Genomic DNA, 26,158 nt, shown 5'->3' on the forward strand with positions numbered 1-26,158 from the left:
ACTATTTAATTTGTCCTTCGTGGATTCTGTTTATAACCTGTGACCATGTGCTGATTGATGGTGATTGTGTTCCAATCCTGTATCTCCTCTCTTCTTCAGAATCTCTGGATGCCTCTGTTCTGCTGAAGGCAGATTTTGGTGCTACCTTTTCCCCTATCAATGATTTTTGCCGGGCTCTGTGCATTCTGGGTGTATGCTGGTTTCCTCACCATGCCCTTCGGTGTCTTGAATTATACCAAATATCATTTTCTTTCAAGTTAAAACATTTTTTTTTGCAGAAAGAGACTATTGTTTTCTCTATTGACTGGTTTATCCAATTCATTTGTAAAATCCTTGTTAAGTCCCCCAAGACTTTCATTTCATTCAAGAATCTTTAATTTGGGCAAGAAACTTAAACTCTCTAAGACTATTTTTTCATCTGTAAAATTAAGATAATAATGCACTACATATCTCAAAGAGTTGTGAGGATCAAATGAGAATCAAATATAAAAAATATATTTTAAATGCTAAAGGATGTTGGGTTTTAAAAATAGTCATGTTTGTACTAGTACTACCACTATTATTGCTACTGCTACTAATGTTTCTGGTGCTGCTGTGCTGCTCCTACTACTACTCTTACTCCTATCACCACCACTACCACCAATGCCCTAATGAGATAAACACAGCATTACAAACATAACATAGTCAAGTTGCTTTTAGAAATTTCTCAGGGGATTTCTGGCAAGGTAGCAGAACAAAATGCCTTTAAGAGAAACTAGGTTCTCAACAATTAAAAAAAAAACAGATCTATAAATAACAAAAAAAAAAACCACCAAAAAACAATTTCAAAATATGATTGTCTTTCAGAAAAGGAAAATGAACCATCAAAGAAATAAGCAAGTAGAAAAAGTTTCCAATATAATTAAAAAAATCATGAATGATAACAAACCAAAAAGGAGACATCAAAAAAGGGAAATAAACGAATAAACACTGAACAGCATTAACACTGAACCCTGGAAACAAAATTGAAGCTATTGCCAGAACACTTAGGAAAATTAAGGAATGTTTGGCATTACTAAAGAAAGAAGAAACATTAACACAGAGGAAAGAGAGCTAATGTGGAACAACTTGGAATTATCCATGGATCACAGAAAGATGATCCACTGATTTTCCTGCTTGAAAACAGAATCATGGATATAGCAGAACAATTAGAAAAACCTAAAAAGTCCACTTAATTGAAGGCCAACTTGACAAACTTGTGATTTTCTAGAATTGTATAAGCAAGAAGCAGATTATAGGTTGACAAAATCCACCAGATGCCAACAGGGACTATCCCCACATTCAACTCACGCAAGCATATTATTGTCAAATTCTCGAAATGTAATTATGAATATGATTTAATAAGTTTACAAGAAGAAACACATCTGTACCAATTAGCATTAATCTGATTTACCAGGTTCTTCCTCCTAATTCAAGAAACAACAGAATGAACTGACATATGCTATAGCAGAAATCAAGGGAAATTGAAACTCACCCCCACCTCAATTAATTATACTTTTATAAAGCAAAAAGTAATCCAGTACTCCAAAATAATTCTGGATATTATTCACAGAGAAGGGGCCAAGACTAGGATGAGCCTTTGATATTCAAATAAACTATGAAGACCAATTTCAAGAAGGTAAACTCTACATGAACTTTAAAAATGAATAAGTTAACGTTGACTCACTGCAAGTGTATATAGTTATAACAAAAGTGAAATAGGATTATTTCTCTCTTCAACTTTCAGAAAGTCACCATTTAGTTCTTAAAGGTCAAAAGGTAACAGAAGTGCTGAAATGATTAAATTGCATTTCAATATCATCTCCACATAGGGATATCAAGACAACAATAGCTTTGAATTGGTTAACAAATCCTTCTATGCAAACCCTATAGGGAAGAGAAGAAAACACAGCAGAATTGGTTTGACTGGCAACTATTGTACAAGAACAAGCCGAGGTTACGGGAAGGGAAAAGTCATAAAGGAAAATGTAAAAATATTTTTACGAATATTTTCTTTTTTTGTAAATAATATTTTACTTTTTTCCAATTACATGAAAAGATAGTTTTCAACATTCATTTTCATAAGATTTTGAGATCCAAATTTTTCTCCTTTCTTCCCCCTTCCCCAGACACGACTGTATGGACTCAAGATCATGGACTTTACAAAGTGAGAGGACCTTAGAGATCATACAATCCAATATACTCATTTTATAGATGAAGAAACCAGTGAAGTGAGTGGGTCAAGGTCATGGTAGCAGTGTGGTAGCTGAAATGTGAACTGAGCTTATATGAATCCAAATTTTGTGCTCTTTTCACTGTACCAAACCCCCAAAAATATATTCCTATGGCAAAAGAAATTAAATTCAAAGGCGTTAATTAAATGTGTATTATTGGGTTAGGTACAAAGACAAAATAAAAGTCCTCAAGGAGCTGACATTAGACTATGGGAGAGGCAAGATGCAATATGTATACAGATAAGAAAATGACAGTTGCTTTGATTTGTGAGAGAGTACTACTAACTGGAAAATCAGGAAACATTTCCTGTAAGAAGTAGCATCTGAGCTAAACCTCCTGGTTCTCTTACCTCTCTGAGTGCTTCTCAGTCATCTTTGCTGGATTTTCATCTAGATCACACCTGCAAATGGGCTTTGTCCCCTCTTTCCCTGCCCCTGTGCCTCCAAGGCTCTGTCCTGGGCTCTCTTATCTTCTCAATCTCTACTATTCTTATTGGTGGTCTTATCAGTTCCAATGGATTCACATTTCATCTCTCTACAGATGATCACCAAATCTATTTACCCAGTCTTAACCTCCTTCCTAACTTCCAATCTCACTTCTCCAAATACCTATCAGACATCTTGAATAAGATAGACTGTAGGTATCTTAAACTTAACATGTTGAAAACTAAACTCAGTGATCTCCCCCACCCCCATCCCTTTCCCATTCCTAACTCTCCTATTACTATTCTGCCACTATTATTATTTTTAGGCAATTGGGGTTAAGTGATTTGCCCAGGGTTACACAGCTAGTAAGTGTTAAGTGTTTGGTCTGAGGCCAGATTTGAACTCAGGTCCTCCTGACTTCAGGGCTGGTGATCTATCCATTGTACTACCTAGCTACCCCATCCTACCATTCTTTATGCATCATCCTTGACAACTAGCTTTCTCTAACTCCTGCCCTCCCATATTCAATATGTTGCTGAGCCCTACCAATTATCTCTTTACAACTTCTCATAGACTCCCTCTTGTCTTTTCTGACACTGCCACTACCCTGTAGAAGCCCTCCTCACTGTAGGCCTGGACTAGTGAAACAGCCTATTTGTCTCCCTGCCACATTTCTTTCCATTTCAGTCCTTTCACCACTCAGCTGTCAAATTGATCTTCCTAAAGTCTGCAAGTCTGTCACCCTACTATTCAATAAACTCCAGCACTTCTTATTGCCCGTAGGATCAAATATGAAAGTCCTCTGTTTGGCTTTTAAAGCCCTTTATAATGGCCTGGAATTCTTTCTCTTTTCATCTGTTTTTCCTGGATTGTTTCATTGCCTTCAAATCCCAGCTAAGATTCTACCTTCTTCATAAAACCTTTCCTGATCTCCACTAGTGATATTACCTCTTCTGATTCTGTCTAACTTATGCTGTATACGTCTTGCTTATACATAGATACTTATGTATTGTCTCCTCCTTCAGGCTGAGCTTTTTGAGTAGGGACTGGTTGTTTTTTGTGTTCCAAGTCTTTAATACAAAAAAAAAACCTTGTTGATTTGACATCAAGGTGGAAACTCCTAACAATTGATTCAGAACTGTAATTTGGAGAAGAAATTAGCAATGGATATGTAGATTTGGGGGTCATCTACATGGAGATGATAGCCAAACTCTTGGAATCTTAAGAGTTTATCTAGAGAGGGAATATGAAAAGAAAAAGGCTTAGAACAATAGAGCCTTGGAGGACATACATAGTTAGGGGATGGAATTTGGATGATAATCCTGCAAACAAGACTGAGGAGTGGTCAGATGGGAAGAAGGAGGAAAGCCCAAAAGGAAATGCATCCTGAGAGCCAAGGAGGCAGACATGGTCTATATAACAGCAAAATCTACAGAGTTCAAGAAGGATGATGACTAAGAAAAGGTCTTCATATTATTGTTAACCTTGGAGAGAACATTTTCAGTCTGGTGGTGAAGTTAGAAACCGACTACTTATGGGAAATGAGTCAGATGTGAGGAAGTGTATACCTTGAAAGCAAGCAGATTTACTTCCTGCCCCTCCCCCACCCATCCTCCAGGAGTTGGGCTATGAAAGGAGAAGAGAAAGAACATTGTAGCTTGAGGGGGTGATGTGAAGATTTTTCTTAAAGAATGGGGGAGATCTCAGCTTGTTTCTAGGCATCATGGAATGAGGCAGTCGATAATGAGGGATTAAAGATAAAAAAGAAACAGCTCAAAGAGGAATTAAGCTCTGGGAGGGGAGGAGATAGAAAGGAAAAGTGGCCTTTTCAGGGAGCAAAGCCACTTGCTATAGACTGGAGCACTGATTCTCAAAGTTTTTGGTCTCAGGACTCCTTACGCTTTTAAAATGATTGAGGACCCCTGCCCAAGAACTTTTTTCATATAGGTAATATTTATTAATATTTTACTGTATTAGATAGTAAAACATCTTAGCATAATTATGAAAATAGTTTTGAATTTGTAGACCTCAGAAAGGATTTCAGGCACCCTTAAAGGTCCCCAGATTACACTTTGAGAAGCATTGGATTAGATCAAAGGAGGAGTGGGGGATAATGTAGAGGGGGTTTGAGTTGCAAGATAGGGAAGAAAGAGCTCATGCCTAAAGGCCTCATTTTTGCTCTTGTTATTTTTCAGAAAAGTGTCAGGTGAGATCCTTTGCAGAAAGTGAGGGCAAAAATACAGGAAGCTTGAGAATAAGTTTGGAACAGAAGTGCTATTTAGGCTGATGAGTAAAGGATATGACCTATGCTTGGGGGAAAGTATGTGGAGGATGGTCATTAGGGGAAGGATAAAGGGAATGTTGTCCAACATTTAAAGTCCACTGAAGATTAGATAACAAATTTGTAATGCATTTAGTAGGCACTGTTGTGTGGTTTCCTTAAACTGTGCGGCAGCATGCAAGTAAGAAGAAGAATGGATTTGGGGTGGGGACACAGTCAGTTGGCAAGACATGAGCCATTGCAGAATACATTCTGCAAAGAATGAGGTTGAAGTGCTTAACTATGGGGTCAAAACTACCAAGGGGAGAAAGTGAGGCTAGAGCAACAGGGATGGATCAAGGCAGCAGTGAGGGATGGATTGACTAGTGACCATAATGAGGACAAAGAACACATTTAAGAGGAGTGAGATAAAAGAAGAGATGGAAAGATAGGCCCTTGTAATTGGAGAAATTAATGGTTCTGGGTAATGCCATGAGAATACTTAGGAATGATGGTTAAAGCAATACCATTCCTCAGTAGGAGGTAGAATAAAGTTGTTTGTCATGGGAGTTGGGCATAATCATCTCAATAGTAAAACCACGTGATTATATAAATAGATGCAGAAAAGCCTTTGGTTGAAATTCCGCAACTATTTATGTCAAAACAATAAAGACCTTAAGAATAGAGTGATTTTTTTCCTTAAAATGATAAAAATCACTTATCTGAATATAAAACCTATCATTATATGTAATGCATAAATCTTAGCTATTTTTTTTTTTTTACTGAGAACATGGGTAAAGGAAGGCTGTCCATTCCCTGATTATATTTCCATTATTATTTGGCATACTTTCAGAAATGCTAGTTATGTCAATCAGACAAGAAAAAGGAGTTAATAGAATAAGCATTGCCAAAGAATAAGCTAAAACATGTCTATTTGCAGATGATTTTATGATGTATTTAGAAGACTCAAGAGACAACACAAAAATCAATTGGAAGAAGATGTAGCACTAACAGAGTTGCAAGACTTAAGATAAATCCCTTTAAAGCATCAATATCTCCATACAGCCCAGCCAAAATTATAGAAGGAGAAATACCATTTAAAAGAATGCTTTAGATATTTAAGAATAAATTTAGCAATACACTCAATGTACCTTTTGAATATAGCTCTCTCTTTCTCTCTTTTTCTGTCTCTATATGCAAATGAGAAGAAGTGAATAATTATAGAGAGATTAAGTTATTAGGCTGAGGTATTAGGATTGAGGATTTTAAGGCAATATTAATCAAAGTACCAATGGGATACTTCATATAATTAGATAAAATGGTAACAATTCATATGGTCAAATGAAAGATCAAGAATATCATTAGTAAATATAGGGGAAATAAGAGAAAAGGTGAATTGCAATGTTAGATACCAAATTCTACTTCATTGAGCATGTTCTAACTCATACTCTCAGGGCCAGGCAATTTACATCTTCCCCCCATCCCACCTCAGGGTTCTAGGTACTCGGAGGGTTTTAAGAGTTTTGGAGTGTTTCTTCTCTTTATCTACTTGAGCCCCCACCAACTATGTTCTTCCCATTTGTAGGTATCAATTATTAATACCCAGCTTCCATTTACCCACTTAACATCAGTTATCCTTTACAAAGGAATATTTACTTTGAAGACATAGCAAGAATAAGGTACAAACATTTCCTGCAATACCTCAGAGACATACTCTGCCCGACACCACCTCAATCTCTGGGTTTAAGCAGGCTCAACTAAACTCAGTTTTTACATGGCATTGGTTTTACCAAGTTCGTGTTCAGATGCAGCATGACTGCTAGATGAGTCCTAGTTTTATTTTCCTCTGGGCTAGGTCAATAGCATCACTCTTTTGAAGGTCATTTCTTGCTACTCTAATCGCATCAATGATACTTTAGCTACAAATCTGGACTCTGGAATGCCAACATACTGAGGTGCCCTATTGACCTTTCAAATTCATAAGGTTAGAGGCTCTATTCCTTTCACCTAAAAGAGAAAAGAACAAATGCAGAAGTCAAAGACCAAGGCCTATTTCTCATGTCCACATGGCTTTGATGGAGAGAAGGCACCAAAACCTCTCTCTCTTTGCAGCATGGCCTCTTGCCATGAGTGAAAGAGTTATCTAATGAAGTGAGAAGAAAATGTTGGAAACCCCTTTAGGCCCTTTGAATACTTCCACAACCAATCGATGAGTCCCAAATTCACCAACTTGTTAACAGACCTGAACCAGTTACAGAATGTCTGTACGTGTTTTACAGTCTCTCTAAGATATTTCCCTTATATTTCATGAAGACTATTTCAGAAGCAAGCTTCTCAGCTTTCCACGTAGAAAGACTGTCCAAGGCATTCTGCTCATATGCTAGACCACCTTTATAGTACTATAAGCCAGAAAAATTTTAAACTATCTGATTCTAAATAAAGTACAGAAAAATGCATGAAAGGAATAGACAAGAATATCAGCATCTCAAACCATGTACATACCAAAGACTTGTGTTTAGAAACTAAATATTGCAAAACACAAGGGGAAATATTCATTAGTCAACCTGAAGTTGTTGAGATAAATGTCAGATAGCATTTTGTCAAAAATGGGAAATACATCTTCATCTCATAACATATACCACAAAAAATTACAATGGAAGAATGATCTAAATATTTTTAAAATATTTTTAATCATAAAAAATTAAAAGCTAGTAGAAAGTGTTTCTTTTTAGATTTCATAATTGCAAAGGAGGAGATACTTATCAGTACTATAGATAGTACATATTTTTCAGATTTGCCTCTGACTTGCTTCAAACATTTCTAATCTGCTTAAAACTCAATTCTTTTTTCAAAAGTTTGATTAGTTTGCAATTGTTCTTAAAGTAGCAAAGTAGTGTAGCTACCAAAAAAAGGCTTGTAATCAAGAATCCTATGGTTCAATTCATTTGACAAATATAAAAAGCAACATGGCATAGTGGAGAGAGAGCTAGCCTTGGAGTCAGAAAAACCTTGATTCAAGTCTATTTTTCTGATGCATGCTGGCTCTGGGAAAGTCCCTTAGCTTTTCAGAGCCCCAAGCAGGCAGCTGCCTAAAAGCCTAAATTGCAAAGGACTTGCAGATCTGCATCAGTAGAGAGAGTTTTGTAGCAGGTTACTCTGCTCTGGGGAAACCACAGGTCTAGACTTAAAAAAAACAAACAAACCATGAAAGGCACTGTGCTGGGTATTGGGTATATGACAACAAAAATGAAATAGTTCTTGCTCTCAAGGATTTTACATTCTACTATGGGAGGAGGGATTAATATGTACACGAATATGCAAAAAAGAAAGACCATTAAGGCAGAAGAGAGCACAACAATTGTAGGGTTCAAAGAGGTTTCACAGAGGAAGCTGCAACTGAATAAAGCCTTGACAGAAGATAGGAATGCCAAGGGGGCAGAGAGGAGGAAGGCATTCAATCCAGGCATGAGGAAGGGAGACGGAGCACTGTGTTGGGGGTAGGGAGGGCTAAGAGTTCAGTTAGGCTGGTGCCTAGAGTTTTTGAAGGTGCCTCGTATGAAATAAGGCTAGGTGGAAATCATGACCCTCAACCTGTCTTATTCTGTTGTGCTTTTAAAGATTTTAACATTGCTACAAAAATTAATGGGTAGACTAGGTATCGCTAACCTGAAGAAATGATGGAGAAATATGTTCCCTGGGCGAGGAGGAAGGGCAGGGGAGGGGAGAGTGGAGGAGAAAAGAGTTCAGCAAGTTTGTCTAGAATGTAGAGGTATTCAACAAACATTTATTAGACACTGTGTGGGGCACTGTACTGAACATTGCACTTAAAACAATGCAAACCACAAAATTTGCCCTGGGGTGGAGCCAATATAGTGGAGTAAAAGCAATGACTTGCTTGAGCTCTCCCCCAACTTCCTCCAAATACCTATAAAAATGGCTCTACACAAATTTTAAAGCAGCAGATCCCACAAAAAGACAGAGTGAAATAAACTTACAGCCCAAGATAGGTTAGATGGTTGATTGGAAAGGTATATTGTGCTGGGTTAGGAGAGGAGTACAGTTTGGCAAGGGTGTGCAGGCAAGGCAGGCCTCAGAGAACCTAGAGCAGGCCTCAGAGGACTGAATTGCAGGCAGCTGTGGTGGTTTTTAGACTTCTCAACCTGTAAATGCCAAAGACAACTTAGAACGCCAGTGGGAAAAGTCTGTGTCTGTAATGAGAGAGAGAAGCTTTCAGTCCCAGCCTCAGTCCCTGAGCTCTGCCCGGGGCGGTGGCTACTTCCAGGGCTTTGCACCCATAGACTGAGGAGGAATCAAGTGGCTTATCAGAGGGGGATTGCAGGGATCTCTCTGCTGGTGCAGGATTCTCTTGCTTTGCCCGTGCTTGGATCTGGATCACAGTTCTGGGTGGTGGTCCTGGGGCAAGGAGGAGCACTGGCATGGTGGAGCTTGTAGTGGCTGTCAGAGAAAATCCTCCTCACATTTCCAAGGCAGAAAAGAGTGCTTGTGGTCACTCATAGACCAGAGCACAGGACAGGAAAGGAGTAAACACCTTGACCTTGATCACAGCATCTTGGAAGAAGTGAAAATTTACAGGTCCCTAGAAGTATCTCTGAAAACAGCTGCACAAAACCCCCAAAACTTGGGACAGTGCATTTTCCACACTGGAAGCAGACTCCTACCTTAACAAAGAGTTTATAACAAGTAATTGGCTGAGATCATGAGCAAGCAGCACAAAAAGAGTCAGACCATAAAACCTTACTTTGGTCACAAAGAAGATCAAAACATACAACCAGAAGAAGACAACAAAGTCAAAGCTCCTACATCCAAAGCCTCCAAGAAAAATAAGAATTGGTCTCAGGCCATGGAAGAACTCAAAAAGGATTTTGAGAAGCAAGTAAGAGAAGTAGAGGAAAAACTGAGAGTGATGAAAGAAAATCATGCAAAACAAGTCAACAGCTTGTTGGAGACCCCAAAGCAGACCCAAAAAATACTGAAGAAAATAACACCTTAAAAAAATAGCCTAACCCAAATGGCAAAAGAGGTCCAAAAACCCAATGAGGAGAAGAATGCCCTAAAAAGCAAAATTGGCCAAATGGAAAAGGAAACCCAAAAGTTTACTGAAAAAAATACATCCTTGTAAATAAGAATGGAGCAATTGGAAGCTAGTGACTTTATGAGAAATCAAGACATTGTAAAACAAATCCAAAAGAATGAAAAAATAGAAAATAATGTGAAATACCTCATTGGAAAAACAACTGACCTAGAAAATAGATCCAGGAGAGAGAATTTAAAAATTATTGGACTATCTGAAAGCCATGATCAAAAAAAAAAAAGGACCTAGACATCATCTTTCAAGAAATCATCAAGGAAAACTGCCCTGATATTTTAGAATCAGCAGGCAAAATAGAAATTTAAAGAATCCACCAACTACGTCCTGAAGGAGATTCCCAAAGGAAAACTCCTAGGAATATTGTAGCCAAATTTCAGAGTTCCCAGGTCAAGGAGAAAATATTGCAAGCTGCCAGAAAGAAACAATTCAAATATTTTGGAAACACAATCAGAATAACACAAGATTTAGCAGCTTCTATATTAAGGGACTGGAGGGCTTGGAATATAATATTCAGGAGGACAAAGGAGATAGGATTACAACCAAGAATCACCTACCCAGCAAAACTGAGTATAATCCTTCAGGGGAAAAAATGGTCATTCAGTAAAATAGGGGGCTTTCAAGCATTCTTGATGAAAAGACCAGAACTGAATAGAAAATTGGACTCTCAAATACAAGACTCAAGTGGAACATGAAGAGGTAAACAGGAAAGAGAAATGATAAGAGACTTATTAAGGTTGAACTGTTTACATTCCTGCATGGAAAGATGATACTTGTAACTCATGAGACCTTTGTCAGTATTAGGGTAGTTGGAGGGTAAACATTATATGTATGTATGTATGTATATAGGCAGATAGATAGATAGATAGATAGATAGATAGATAGATAGATGGATAGACAGATGGATAGTGGGCACAGGATGAGTTGAAGATGAAGAGAATAAAATTAATAAAATTAAAGGGTGAGAGAAGATTATCCTGGGAGAAGGAGAAAGGGAGAGGTAGAATGGGGTAAATTATCTCACATAAAACAGACAAGAAAAAGCTTTTTACAGTGGAGGAGAAATGGGGGAAGGTGAGAGAGGATGAGTGAATCTTATTCTCAGAGGATTTGGCTTAAGGAGGGAATAACATACACACTCAGTTGGGTATGGAAATCTATCTTACCCTGTAAGAAAATAGGGGGGGAAGGGGACAAGAGAGCAGGAGAATGACAGAGGGGATTAGGGGAGAGGATAGTCAGAAGCAAACACTTCTGAGGAGGGACAGGGTCAAAAGAGAGAATGGAATAAATAGGGGGCAGGATAGGATGAAGGCAAATATACTTAGTTTTTTAATCTGTATCGAGTTGCTTGCCTTTTCAATGAGGGTGGGTGGGAAGGGAAGAAGGAAGAAAATCTGGAACCCAAAGTTTTAAAAACACATGTTAAAAATTGTTTTCACATGCAACTGGGAAATGGGGTATAGAAATCTATCCTGCCCTACAGTAAAATAGAAGGGGAGGGAGGTAAAAGAAGGAGGGGGTGAGATAGAAGGGAGGGCAGATTAGGGGAAGGGGTATAAAGAATGCATGCCATCTTGGGGTGGGGAGAAAATTTGGAACTCAAAATCTTGTGGAACTGAATGTTGTAAACTAAAAATTAATTTTAAAAAATTAAAAAAAAATTTGTCCTCAATGAATTTACTCTCTACTATAGTGGGAAGAGTTAAGTGTGAGTCCATTTAAGTATGATTCAAGAGACAGAATGAGAAGGACAAAGGAGAACTCCAAAGTCCTCATGACTAGTAATAACTCAGTAACTCTAAAAGAAAGAAAAAGATCTACCTTACCACTGCTTGTTTCTATGCCAACATATTGCTTTATAATTTACATTTTGTCTCGTTATCTAGTTATACACATTTGGAATTTATTGCTGATTTCCCCTGGAAAATTAGGGGGAAAAATGTTATCTAGCATTCTTTATTAATCCCAACAAATACTCATTGATGAATGGACATAATAATCATCTCTGTTCTCATTTTAATACGATCTCATCAGACATTGCCCTACACAGCTGCTGGGCAAATGAATCCTTCCACCTTTCCTAGGTGATGAATCTGATCCTTGATTTTCAGTATTAGACACTAAATACTTTTCACATTTGCCACTGGCTTGCTTCAAACATTTCTAATCTCCTTCAAACACAATTCTCTTTTCAAAAGTTTGATTATTCTGCAATTATTCTTAAAGTAGCAAACTAGTGTAGTTACCAAAAATGCTTAGAATCAAGAGCTCATGATTCATTTCAATTTCACAAACATTTAAAAAGTACCTACTATATAAAAAGCAACATGGTATAGTTGAGACAGAACTAGCCTTGGAGTCAGAAAAAGTTCTTGTCTGCATCTATTTATATGATCACATCTTTGTCCTTAGTAAAATTAACCCTAATTATCTGGACCTTTAGGTCTAAGGACAGAAAAATAATTTCCAACTGGGAGCTCAGGAAGGAGGGTAGAATTTTATCTAAGCTTTGAAGGATGGATGATATTTTAATAGGTAAAGTGTTTTTTGTTTGTTTCTTTGTTTTGGAGGTGGGTCAGAGGGTGGTGCATTCCAGGGATAAGTAATATTATTCACAGGGCATGAAATGGGAAAGTAAGTGATGTGTGTAGGGGAAAAGAAATAGGTAAATTTTATGGGAGCATACAGTATGTGAAGGGATTAGTGTGAAATAAGACTGAAAAGTAAAGATTATAGCAGATTGCAGAGAGCCTTGAATGCCAGGATAAGTAAGTTTGGTTCTATGCAGCAGCAAGTATTGTTATTACTGAAATGAAGACCATATGTTATGAGTCAAATGAGTTTGGAGTCAACTTCTTGTGGATTCATCTATTCCAATGTCTCCAGGAGCAGCTCTTTAAAAAAAAAAAAAACTTGGAGAGAATGAGCTTTATTCCCCTATTAACTACTTCATTTTATGTTCACTCCTCAGCCCTGGCTCCGTCAGACTCTAAAGGAGCTGATGGGGATCTCACTGAAACCCACGGGGTAGCTACGAAGTCTTATTGCTATGTGTTTGTTATTACAGTTATAGAAGTATTAGATAGAACAATATATTTAAGCACATATATATATTTGTTATCATTTGAACATGATTGGGATCTAGAAGCACTGTTACATAACAATAATACTCAGTGGCAACTCCAAAGATTTTCATGAGATCTCCATCAGCTCCTGTAGAGTCCTAAGGAGTCAAGGGTGGGGTGAACACAAGAAGGGGTCACTACTGTGAAACCAAATCTCTCAGCAACTAAAATAAAAAAAAAGCAGCCCCTGAGGACACTGGAATAGAAGAGTCCACAAGCTAACTCCAAGTTCATTTATGTATGTATGTGTGTGTATTTACATATATCTGGGCAGCTAGGTGGTGCTGTGGATAGAGTGCTGAGCCTAGAGTCAGGAAGACCTGGGTTGAAATCTGGCCTCAGACACTTCCTAGCTGTGTGATCCTGGGCATATCCTCTGTCTGCCTCCCATACAGAGTTTCCTCATCTGTAGAATGAGTTAGAGAAGGAAATGGTAAACCCCTCTAGTATCTTTGCCAAGAAAACCCTAAACGGGGTCATGAAGAGTTAGACATGACTGAAAATGACTACATGACACTGTAAAATATACAGACATTCTATATAAAATACTATATATGTATATACACATATACACATATTTACATGTACATGTATGTGTGTGTATGTATCCATAAAAATACAGGGGGTTTAAGTGATTTTTCTGCAAGCTCCTAAATTAAGTTAATAATGGAAATAAAATCAGTCGCAACCTCACATTTTCAAGTCTTACGTCAAATCCCACCTTTGCTACTGTGTAACTGCAGGTCAGTTATTAAATATCTTTGGACTTTGGTTTCCTCTGTAAAATGATCAGGTTGGAGCATCTAATATCTAAATCCAATGAACCCAAGGACATGAATGTTCATGGGTTATGAAATTGGAGAGATGAAACTTCCTGTTTAGCACTTCTACTTTTCCATTAAATAAGACCTGTTGATAAATTACGTTTGTCCCTTTTGATTCTCTCTCTAGCCTTTGAGGGAGCTAAGGCATATATTATTATACCCATTTTATAGATGAGGAACCTCCAGTTCCAAAAGGGTAAGTGAGTCATCCCAAGCCATGGAGGTTATTAGCCATAGGAGAGTAACAGGAATGCTTTTCTCTGGCTTCCTGTCAGTTACTAATTTCATTGTGTTTTTAAAACTTATCTCACTTCTTTGTAAAAGTCAAATTCCCACCCTTAGGGTGGTTTTTTCTGGGGCGGTGAGGGTCAGAGAGAGGTTGCTTAAATAAATACCGACTGTAATTTGAGATGTAACATTCTTATTTAATATTGAGAATTCTCATCCCAGCCCCAAATTGTCATTGAGAGGAGGCAGGTGCTAATATTCCTTCCTATTCCCCAGGAGCACAAGGGGCAAGACTTCCAGAAAACCCTCCTCATCTCATCAGTGGAACACTTGGAAGCCACAGGCGATACTATAAGACACCATCCAATTAAAGTCTAATCTTTTCACAGCAGAAGGAATGTCTGCTAAATATCTTATTTTTAAACCCAAATAAGAAGAGATAGATGAGCAATTCTAATTATGAGCATTGTGAGCTGAATTCTCCCTCCACAGTGGCTACTCTGAGATTTGTGTCTGCGCAAATGCTGAGGACACAGTAACATTTTCCTGGCATTTCTGCAAAGTCACCAGCTTGTGCAAAGGATAGTGGTGCCAACATCGAAAAAATTTCCCCACAGATTTCTAAAAGGGGGAGTTTAGTAGCTCCTTTATCTTATATGACTAGTTTTCCCCCTGGAAAAAGAACAAATGTGAAGGCATTTCTTTCCAGGAAAGCAGCAAAAAGCTTTTTCTTCTTTCTTCAAAAAAAGCACTTCCAATAAGAGATTAGGCTTTGTCTATGTATTCTGACAAGCGTGTTTTTTTTTTTCCTCATAATACCTTCAAGGTACTATCAGCTCTAAAGCCTCAGGCAGCCATCAATATTAGATGCTTAAAATGAACTAGGGAGGCAAGTACATATTCCCCTTCACCCAGGAAGCTTGAAAAGGATCTTTTAGGATATTTATTAATAAAAGAACAAACACGTACTGTGAGATTAATAACCACTATGGGACAGTTGGCGTCTTTTAGAATTGCTCCCTCTAGTGGTGAACAATTTTTTTTCCTGCTTGCTTTGGCTTGTTAGTCTACGTAAGGCAAACAATTAATGCTCCCTTGCTGACTCCTGTAGATTTGGAACTGGAGGGTATAAGTGAAGGTAAACGGAGAATGATTATATGTATAAACAAATTTAGAGACAAATATTCCTTTTCTAAATCTCTATACAAAATATCTCAAGCTAGCTTATGTTCTACTGGAGGATACAGTGTTCAAATAGATAAGCATATGAGTTAATTTGATGAAGGAGAGAATGAATACTAACAACTGGAGTGAAAGGGAAGCCTTCCCATAGATGTCATTTGGGATGAGTTGTAATGGAAGTAAATGGTTCTAAGTGGGAGAGGTGAGAAAAGAATGTTGAGGTCAGAGAGCAGCAAATAGGTTGATTTATCTAGAACATAATTTATGAATGGGGGCAATATGTAATAAGCTGGGAAAGGTAGGCTAGAACCATACTGTGAAACCTGGAAACGTAGATTAGAACTAGAGCATGTGAATGAGAGTAATGTATAATGAGCCTAGAAAGGTAGACTAGAAGCAGACTGTGAAGCCAGAGCTTGAAATATCAAACAAAATACTTTGTATTTTATTGTAATAGCTATAGAAAACCACTGAATAGGGGAGTTATGTGCTTTAGGAGAATAATATTGTCAGCTAAATGGACGGAGAGAAGAGATGCTCAAAATCAGGAGTTCAGGTATTGTAATAATACAGACTAGAGGCAATACCACCTTTCTAGGGTGGCAGCTGTGTGAGTGGAGAGTAGATAAATTCAAGAAATACTGTGGAGGTAAAACTGACATGATTTGGCAATTTATTGACTGTGATTTGAGGCAGAGGGAAGAGTTATCTTGGCAACTGGAAAGATGGCATCTTCCCCACCACTAAAGAAATGAGGGAGTAGTGAGCTGCTGTCAGTGAGGAGTGAGTTTTAATTCAGCAGTGTGGTGCTTTGCTATCCATTTGAAGGTCAGTTTTGATTTCTCATTGAGTCCATTATATAGTAATTACTATGGATTTATAAATTGCTGCTTACCGTCTTCCTTCAGTGCAACCACCTGTATGGAATACTGGTGTCCCTCACAACAAAACGTGGAGGTTCAATGAAATCATGGATGCAAAGTGCTTTGTAGACCTGTCATACAAATATTAATGATCACTGTCTTGGAGTCAGGGAGATAGGTCCTGCCTCTGAGACATACAGGTTACACGGACCTGGGCAAATGATGTGATCCTTCACAGCTTCCAGGCAGCTCTTTAAGACTAGGCAATAGACAATTGGCATGAATTATGGAGGGAGCTGTTGTGCCCCACAGGCATGAAATGATAGGTCTGGGCCAGAAAGGAAATGTTTGCAAAATGCTTTCCTCATGGCAAACCCAAGGTTGGTGGGACAAATATTAGACAAAGGAATAGAGACTAGATTTTTTATTTCATTTATGTCGAGAGGACTTCCAAATAAGGAAGTTCCTTCAGTCAATTCAATTTGGCACCTTTGTAGCTTAGAGTTGTCCTTGTAAGTGCCTTGTCCATTTGTGACATATAAGCAGTTTGTGTCAAAGGTGGGACTTGAAGCTAGGTCTTCCCAGCTTTGGGGTGAGCTCTCTGGCCACTAGGCCAAGCTGTCTCTCCAGGCAAGCTTTATGATTCCCATTTTAATGATGTGGAAACTGACCCTTGCGTAGGGGAAGGGATAAACCAACATCATACAGGTAATATGCAAGTGGCCTAGAATTCAAACCCAAGCTTTCTGATTCTAAGTTCATTGGTCCTTGTCCTGTCAAGGGTTCTCATCCCCCGTATCACAAGACCCATTGTTATCTTGGCCAGAAACTCTGGTAGCTCTCATTGTATATTGGTTACGTTCTTCTCCATCACATGAGTGGCCCAAGCACATTCTCCCACACACCAAGTCCACTCTTGCTTCTCGGTTTATTTGCACTATTCCCCTTCCTCCCTTGGTTGACCTCATTCTGGTGGAGCAGATGGATCACCCCGTTAAATCTCAATGTCCTTTTTGTAAAACAAAGATGAGAAAGAACACTAAGACTACTGCCCTTCCAGGGATTTTGTGAGGCTCCAATGACAACAGATAAAGAAGTGTTTTGTAGTCGCAAAGTGCTACATAAATAAGAAAGCTAGTTTCCTGAGTCAGTCTGGGTCAATGAGAGAGTACTGGACTTGGAATCAGAAGAAACTCTGGCATTGGCTAGTGTGTGACCTTGGCAAGTCATCAATTCATTCAATAAACATTTTTTAAAGAATCTATTATGTATGTGATGGAAAATCCAGAGAAAGAACTGGTGGACTTTGAATGCAGATCAAAGCATACTGTTTTCACTGTTTTGTTGGTGTTTTCCCTCCCTGTGGCTTTTCCTTTTGTTCTGTTTCTTCTTTCATAACATGACTAATGTAGAAATATGTTTAACATGATTGCACATGTATAACCTATACCAGATTGTTTGATGTCTTAGGAAGGGGTAGAAGAGGGAGGGAGAAAAATTTGGATCTCAAAATCTTATAAAAAATGAATGTTGAAAACTATCTTTACATGTAATTTTTAAAAAAAATTAAATACCATTTACATTCAAAAAAGAACAAACAAAAAAGAATCTACTGTGTGCGAAGTACAGTGTGGGGGGCTGAGAGAGTCCCTGCTCTTGCCTTCAAGGAGCTTATAGATTAGTAAGGGTATATGACACAAGCATTGATAACTGGGATACACAACATTCTAGAATAAGAATGTGAGAAAATTTTAAAACAAAGTAAAAAAGGATTGAGGAGGGAAGCCACTCCCTGATGAAGGGGCTGGGCATAACCACTCCCCATCTGAGCCCATAATTGCCCCCTTATCTTTTTATGACTTCTAAGCTCTTTCTTCTCCACTATACTTTCTCCCCCTCCCCCATAATCTTCCCTCCTGCCACCCCCCACACACACCGTATGTCCTTACCAAAGTTGGGAGACTTTCAGTTGATATTCAGTCTCTTCTCATGTGTATGAATTTGTAAAAACACTGGGCCTGGAGTCAGGAAGAACTGAGTTCAGATTTGGCCTCAGACACTTATTGGCTGTGTGAACCTGGGCAAGCCACTTATCCCTTGTTTGCCTCAGTTTACTCATCTGTAAAATGGGGATAATAACAGCAACTACCTCCCAGGTTTGTTGTGGGGTTCAAATGAGGTAATAATTGTAAAGTCCTTAGCACAATGCCTGGCTCATAGTGGGCATTATATAAATATTAGCTGTAATTATTAACAAGGATTCCACGAGCATCCTTGTTCAGTTGATATCTTCATCAACTTCTCTGTGCATGAATGAATGAATGAGCCAGTGAATAAAGCATTTATTAAATGCTTACTATGCAGAAAATGCTCTTCTGAGTGCTGGGGATACATATACAGAAAAGTAAGACAGTCTGCTCTCAAGGAGCTCATGTGCTAATGGGGGAGACAACATATATGGGAGGTTTCAGCTCCAAGTCAGCTGGAAAGGTCCCATGGTCCTTAGGGTGCAATGACAAAAGAGATGGGAATGCTTTTTCTTTGATGTCATTTCTACTGGTTAAATAATATCAGTTTCTGATGGCGAGCTATTTGACAACGTAAAGGACTTTCTTTTCTGCATCTTTACTAGCCATGACTCTAACACTGGTAGGAGCAGTTGCCGGGCTGAAGCTCCACAGAGGTCACTTCCCAGGATGATATTTGAGGACCCTAAGCTGGAACCAATGGAGTCCCAAGACTCTTGAGTTCGTGTTCCTGGACAGTCTCCATCAGAATCTGAGGAGAAATAGAGGCACAGGTGGTGGTGGTGGTGGTCTGTGTTCTCTAGATGTTAGTTGCCTGGTTCCATAGAAGTTCCCATCCTAAGCTCTATGTCACAGTTTTATACAGAACATTTCACATAGAAAAGAATAACTTCCCACCACGTCCATAGCTTAAGTGAGGTGGCTGGGCCTTTACCTCAGGGTGCCAAATGAGAGGGTATTCTCAATCCTTGCAACAAAGTCCGGCATTGTAGCAGCACAGGAACCATAGAACTTAGTGCTTACTCAGTTAGGAACCTTATTTAAAACAGGAAGGTACCAGATGGCAGCTGGGCTGATTTGCCTGCCTTGCTCTGCTGCTTCCACTCCCACCCTAAGCATGGTGACCTCCTCAGCAGCAGCCTTTGCCAATGTCCTGCTGTCTCTATTTACTCCCCATTGGGTAAGAGTCTCTTACATACAAGATGACACTTGTTAGGTGCAAATAGTCCTAGTTATGAATTTAGTTTCCGTTGACACTAAGCAAAGAATTATTTCAAAGTTGCGTTAATGCCCAAATTAATAATTCCTAATGCTAAAAGCTCAAGTTTTCACAGTCTTTTCAAACAACTAACAAATGAGTAAGCATTTTTTAATTTTTTAAAAAATTTATTTATTTTTAGTTTTCAACATTCACTTCCACAAGATTATGAGTTCCAAATTTTCTCCCCATCTCATCCCTCCCCTCACCCTAAGATGGCATGCATTCTGTATACCCCTTCCCCTAATCTGCCCTCCCTTCTATGTCTCCCCAAAACCCCTTCTCTTATCTCCTTCCTCTTCTATTTTCCTTTAGGGCAGGATAGATTTCTATACCCCATTTCCTGTACTTCTTATTTCCCAGTTGCATGTGAAAACAATTTTTTAACATGTGTTTTTAAAACTTCGGTTCCAAATTTTCTCCCTTCCTCCCTCCCCACCCACCCTCGTTGAAAAGGCAAGCAACTCGATTCAGGTTATACATGTGTAGTCATGCAAAACACTTCAATAGTAGTCATGTTGTGAAAAACAAAATATATTTCTCTTTATCCTATCCCACCCTCATTTATTCTATTCTCTCTTTTGACCCTGTCCTTCCTCAGAAGTGTTTGCTTCTGATTACCCTCTCCCCCCATCTGCCTTCCCCTCTATCATCTCCTTGCTCTCTTGTCCCCTTCCTCCTCTATTTTCCTGTAGGGTAAGATAGATTTCCATACCCAATTAAGTGTGTATGTTATTCCCTCCTTAAGCCAAATCCTCTGAGAATAAGATTCACTCATTCCCTCTCACCTTCCCCCATTTCTCCTCCACTGTAAAAGCCTTTTCATGTCTGTTTTATGTGAGATAATTTACCCCATTCTACCTCTCCCTTTTTCCTTCTCCTAGTATAAACCTCTCTAACCCCTTAATTTTGTTCTCCAGATATCACTCCTTCATCTTCAACTCACCCTGTACTTTCTATCTATCTATCTATCTATCTATCTATCTATCTATCTATCTACATATAATTTTTTCCCTCCAACTACCGTAATACTGACAAAGGTCTCATGAGTTACAAATATCATCTTTCCATGCAGGAATGTAAACAGTTCAACCTTAATAAGTCCCTTATGATTTCTCTTTCCTGTTTTCTTCTTCACGTTTCATTTGAGTCTTGTATTTGAGAGTCAAATTTTCTATTCAGCTCTGGTCTTTTCATCAAGAATGCTTGAAAGTTCCCTATTTTATTGAATGACCATTTTTTCCCCTGAAGGATTATACTCAGTTTTGCTGGGTAGGTGATACTTGGTAGTAATTCTATCTCCTTTGCCCTCTGGAATATTATATTCCACGCCCTGTGGTCCCTTAATGTAGAAGCTGCTAAATCTTGTGTTATCTTGATTGTGTTTCCACAACACTTGAATTGTTTCTTTCTGGCAGCTTGCAATATTTTCTCCTTGACCTGGGAACTCTGGAATTTGGCTACAATATTCCTAGGAGTTTTCCTTTGGGGATCTCATTCAGGATGTGATTGATAGATTCTTTCCATTTCTATTTTACCCTCTTCTTTCCATTTCTATTTTACCCTCTGGTTCTAGAATATCAGGGCAGGTTTCCTTGATAATTTCTTGAAAGATAATGTCTAGGCTCTTTTTTTGATCATGGCTTTCAGATAGTCCAATAATTTTTAAATTCTCTCTCCTGGATCTATTTTCCAGGTCAATTGTTTTTCCAGTGAAATATTTCACATTGTTTTCTATTTTTTCATTCTTTTGGATTTGTTTTACAGTGTCTTGATTTCTCATAAAGACACTAGCTTCTAATTGCTCCATTCTAATTTTCAAGGAAGTATTTTCTTCAGTAAACTTTTGGGCTTCCTTTTCCATTTGGCCAGTTTTGCTTTTTAGGGCATTCTTCTCCTCATTGGGTTTTTGGACCTCTTTTGCCATTTGGGTTAGGCTATTTTTTAAGGTGTTATTTTCTTGAGTATTTTTCTGGGTCTCCTTTAGCAAGCTGTTGACTTGTTTTTCATGATTTTCTTGCATGACTCTCATTTCTCTTCCCAGTTTTTCCTCTACTTCTCTTACTTGTTACTCAAACTCCTTTTTGAGATCTTCCATGGCCTGGGACTGATTTGTATTTTTCTTGGAGGCTTTGGATGCAGGACCTTTGACTTTGTTGTCTTCTTCTGGTTGTATGTTTTGATCTTCTTTGTTACCAAAGAAAGATTCTATAGTCTGACTTTTTTTGGACCTTTGTTTATTCATGATCCCAGCCAATTACTTAAGTTTTAACTTCTTTGTTAAGGTAGGGGTCTGCTTCCAGTGTGGAGGTTGAACTGTCCCAAGCTGCAGGGGTTTTGTGCAGCTGTTTTCAGAGATATTTCTAGGGACCTGTAAATTTTCAGTTCTTCCAAGGTGGTATGATGTGTCTACTCCTTTCCTGTCCTGTGCCCTGGTCTATAAGTGACCACAAGCACTCTTCTCTGTCTTGGAACTGTGAGGAGGATTTCTTCTACATAGCCACTACAAGCTCCACCATGCCAGCACTCCTCCTCTCCCCATGACCACTGCCTAGAACTGTGACCCAGATCCAAGCAGGGGCAAAGAAAGAGAATCCTGTACTAGCAGGGAGATCTCTGCAATGCCCCTCTAATCAGCCACTTGATTCCCTCTCATTCTGTGGGCCCGAGGCTCTGGAAGTAGCTGCCACCCCAGGGCCGAGCTCAGCAATCATTCATTAAGCATCTGCTATGTGCCCAGGCACTGTGCTAGATGTTGGGAATATGTATACAAAGAATGAAACTATCTGTTCTTGAAAAATGTTTGTATGCTAATGGGGGAAAACAACAAATACATAAAATAAGTATATCCTGGATATCTATAGAGGGAATAATGACAAATTCATATATAGTAGTCAAACTCAAGGTAATTTGGAAGGGAAAGCAATAGCAGTTGGGTGAGCAGGAAAGGCTTCATGTAGAAAGTGATACTTACGTTAAATCTTGAAAGAAGAGAGGGTTCCTATGAAGGAGCAGGAAAGAGATAATAATCAGGCATGGGGGACAGCTAGAACAAAGGCATGGAGATTGGACGCAGAGTGCCTTGGGTAAAGAAGAGAAAGCCAGTTTGGTTGGATTGTGAAGAATGGGAGGGAGGGTAATATTCCATGAGATTGAAAGCCCCTCCTGAAAATAGCCCCATGAGATAGGAAATGAAGGTGTTATCCCTCTTTTACAAACAAGGAAACTGAGGCTTAGAAAAGTTTTGACTTACCATGATTACACAGTTACTAAATGGCAAAGCCGGTACTCAAGACCAGGTCTATAATAAATTCTTTATTAATCTCATCTATTCTCTTATTTCAATGGGCTAGACTATAGATCAAATGAAGAAATTTATGTGGACATGCTTTTAAAAAGTATGGAGTACTACAGAAATGCAGACTTACCGTTAATGTTAATAGTAGTGACAATAATAATTCCTATTTACAGAGTTTAAAAGTTATTTTTTAATGAACAAAAATCATCTTTTCTTACTCCAACTTCCACCTCCATTGAAAAAAAGGATAACAAAATCATTGTAACATATGTGCATAGTCAAACAAAATAAATCAATGTGTTGGCCATGTCTCTATATGTATGTACGCATGTATGTATGTATGTATGTATGTATGTATGATCTCTATCTCTTTCTATGTGTATGTCTCAATCTGTACTTGGAATCTATCACCAGTCTGTCACAAAATGGGTAGCATCGTTTATCATCAGTCCTCTGGAATCATGATTGGTTATTATGTTGAACAGCTTTTTTCAGTCCTTTGAAGTCATTTGTTTTTATAATGTTGTTATTGTATAAATTGCTCTGTTTCTGCTCATTTTATTCTTCATTAGTTTCTACAAGTCTCCTCAGGTTTCTCTGAAATCATCCCTTTCATCCATTTTATAACATAATTTTTCATTAAATTTATATACCATAATTTATTTAGGTATTCCCCAATTGATGGGCATACTCTCTAAGTTTCTCATCCTTTGCCACCACAAAAAGAAATGTTATTAATTTATTTTTCACATACTGGTCCTTTTCTTCTTTCTTTGGCTAAAAGACTATGCACAGCTTAGTGATTTGGGGGATATATTTCCTAATTGCTTTACAGTATGACTGGACCAATTAACAGCTTTTCCAACAGTGCCTGTTTTCCCATAACTCCTCCAGCATTTGTCATATTCCTTTATTGTCAACTTTGCCAATCTGATGGGGGTAAGGGCTACCTTAGAGTTCTCTTAGTTTGCATTTCTCTAAATATTAGTGATTTTGGAGCATATTTTCACAAGGCTATTGATAATTTGGATTTCATTCTTTGAGAGCTGCCTGTTCATATTTCTTGATCATTTGTCACTTGGTGGATGACATAGCCCATTAAGGTTTACAAAGTGCTTTCCTCACAACCATCCTGTCAGGTGGATAGGTGCAGACATTATTATCCCCATTTTACAGAAGAGAAAACTAAGACTCAGAGAGATGAGGCAATATGCCTGTTAGTTACACAGCTAGTAAGTTTCCAGGCTGATATATGATCCATCCCGGCCAGGTCTCTTGGCTTAAGATTTCACTAAACAATCATTATAATTCTGATTAGGCTAAGGCTGTCATAACAAGAAGGTCATGTGATATTCATTTTTGCAGTTTTACTCTTTTTACAGGATTGGTAATAGAACCATTGTGTCATAAAGGCTGACCAACGATAGGCTGGTAAAGCACATGTGAGTAAGTTTGAAGAGGATGTGAATTTGCGCACCTACATGAACTGTTTTCTGTGACTTGCTCCTCACTCAGGTATGCATCGTGCAGAAAAGAGACACAAAGAAAATGTATGCCATGAAATACATGAATAAACAGAAGTGTATTGAGAGGGATGAAGTGCGGAATGTCTTCAGAGAGCTCCAGATCATGCAGGGCCTGGAACACCCTTTCTTAGTCAATTTGTGGTGAGTAAATCTTGTTTTTTCAGCTTTATGATGGCTGCATTATGAATTTCTCATGGAATAAATTCAAATCGCAATCAGTTGAAAGGATTCTTGATGTTATAAGGAAACGCATATTTCCTTTCTGTGATTGGACTTATAAATTGATAATATTTAGAAGACACAGTTTGTACTCAAATATTTAAGCGCAACCAGCTGCCTTGTTTTTTCAGTTTTCACAAAAGTGCTACCAAGAAAAAAAATGAATAGAGGAGACATCTCTTATCCTTCATCCATCTTTGGGAAAGTATATATGTGCAACCTCTGATTTGAGGGCTTTTCTGGTCAACTTATCATTTTTATCTTTATATAGGTATGTGCCTTCCATTGACTCAGAATGTAAAATCTTTAAGAGCAGGAATTATCTTTGGTTCGTTCATTCATTCATTCATTCATTCATTTGTTTATTTATTTTTAGGTCCCTGGTGCCTTGGAAAGACTGTGCCATGCACATAATAGGTGTTTCATCAAAGTTTGTTGGATTGGATTAGATTTGCCAGTTTGACTGCCTTAGGGTAAATTTGGAAGAATAGTGTCCTCAGTGAATACATTAGTCATAAAATAGCCCTGGAAAAGACTTAATTTTTGTGAACTAATGCACTGTATGAAAAGCTCCAAGGGAATAAAAAGTGGAGACATCAAAGGGCAATTTAGCTAGGCAGCTAATCAGACTGATCAGAGGACTAGATCAGAAGTAATCCCTTCCCCCACAATGGCTGGCCTTTTACTAGGCAAGGTTTGTATAGGGAAAGATTACATAAGGAACACATTCTGCCACTTTTCAGTAGTGCCCTGCTTAACTGACTATTTGCCAGACCACTAAATAGGAAAATATGAAGAGAAACAACTTTGTCATATGTGAAAAATATGCCTTATTTCATCCATTCTCTTAATTTCTCCAATTCACCTTCAGACAGAACAGCTCCCCGGACACAGAATCATAGTTTATTGGAATTAGATAGGACCTTAGAGGTCATCTAGTCCAGCCTCTTCTGCTAATAAATGAGGAAAATTGAGACCCACAAAGGTTAGTGACTTGCCCAAGGTCACATAGTTGCTAAGTTGCAGGTTGGGAGGACTTGACACTATATTTGGATTTCAAGTTCAATACTCTTTCACTACATCACAAAGAAAATAATCAGCATGCATGGATGGAACAGTGCCAGTAGGAAGGTAGGAGAGTACCAGGAAACATATTAGAGATGTTATAATTTTGGAAGAAAATTGTGGTAAAAATGTATAAATTGCATATAAGTGGTTGAGTCGGAGTTACAATGCCTTCCATCTGTTTGGCACACAATCAAACACTGAGAATTGGGGGCTACTAAGAGTCGCCCATTCTAAGAAACCTTCAATGGGATTGTGACATTTGAAAGAGGAGATACACTTACCTTAGAAATACTATTTAATTTTCTACTTTTTAATCATCTTCCCATTGCCTTTGACACACAAAAACGTTGGTTGCAGGCTTTCTATTATTATTCTTGTCAGATAAAGAATGAAACATTTTACTTGGGGCAGTGGGTGATAAAGTGGACAGGGCACTGGGCCTGTATTCAGAAAGCCCTGAGTTCAAATCTGGCCTCAGACATTAATTAGCTG

The 26,158-nt window shown here is 38.3% G+C and overlaps 1 protein-coding gene across 1 annotated transcript in view; it reads left to right on the plus strand.

Moving 5' to 3' along the window:
- LOC144455458 (serine/threonine-protein kinase 32B-like) overlaps positions 1–25,047 on the plus strand; it is a 110,274-nt gene extending 85,227 nt beyond the window's left edge. The window contains exons 3-4 of the mRNA XM_078148861.1: positions 24,369–24,520; positions 24,975–25,047. Of these exons, the coding sequence (XP_078004987.1) occupies positions 24,369–24,520; positions 24,975–25,047 (225 nt within the window). The remainder of the gene's footprint in view (positions 1–24,368; positions 24,521–24,974) is intronic.
- The last annotated feature ends 1,111 nt before the right edge of the window (positions 25,048–26,158 follow it).

Source organism: Phascolarctos cinereus, unplaced genomic scaffold (genome assembly GCF_003287225.1).
Source record: "Phascolarctos cinereus isolate Bilbo 61053 unplaced genomic scaffold, phaCin_HiC Scaffold_9;HRSCAF=440, whole genome shotgun sequence".
In the NCBI taxonomy this organism is placed as follows: Eukaryota; Metazoa; Chordata; class Mammalia; order Diprotodontia; family Phascolarctidae; genus Phascolarctos; species Phascolarctos cinereus.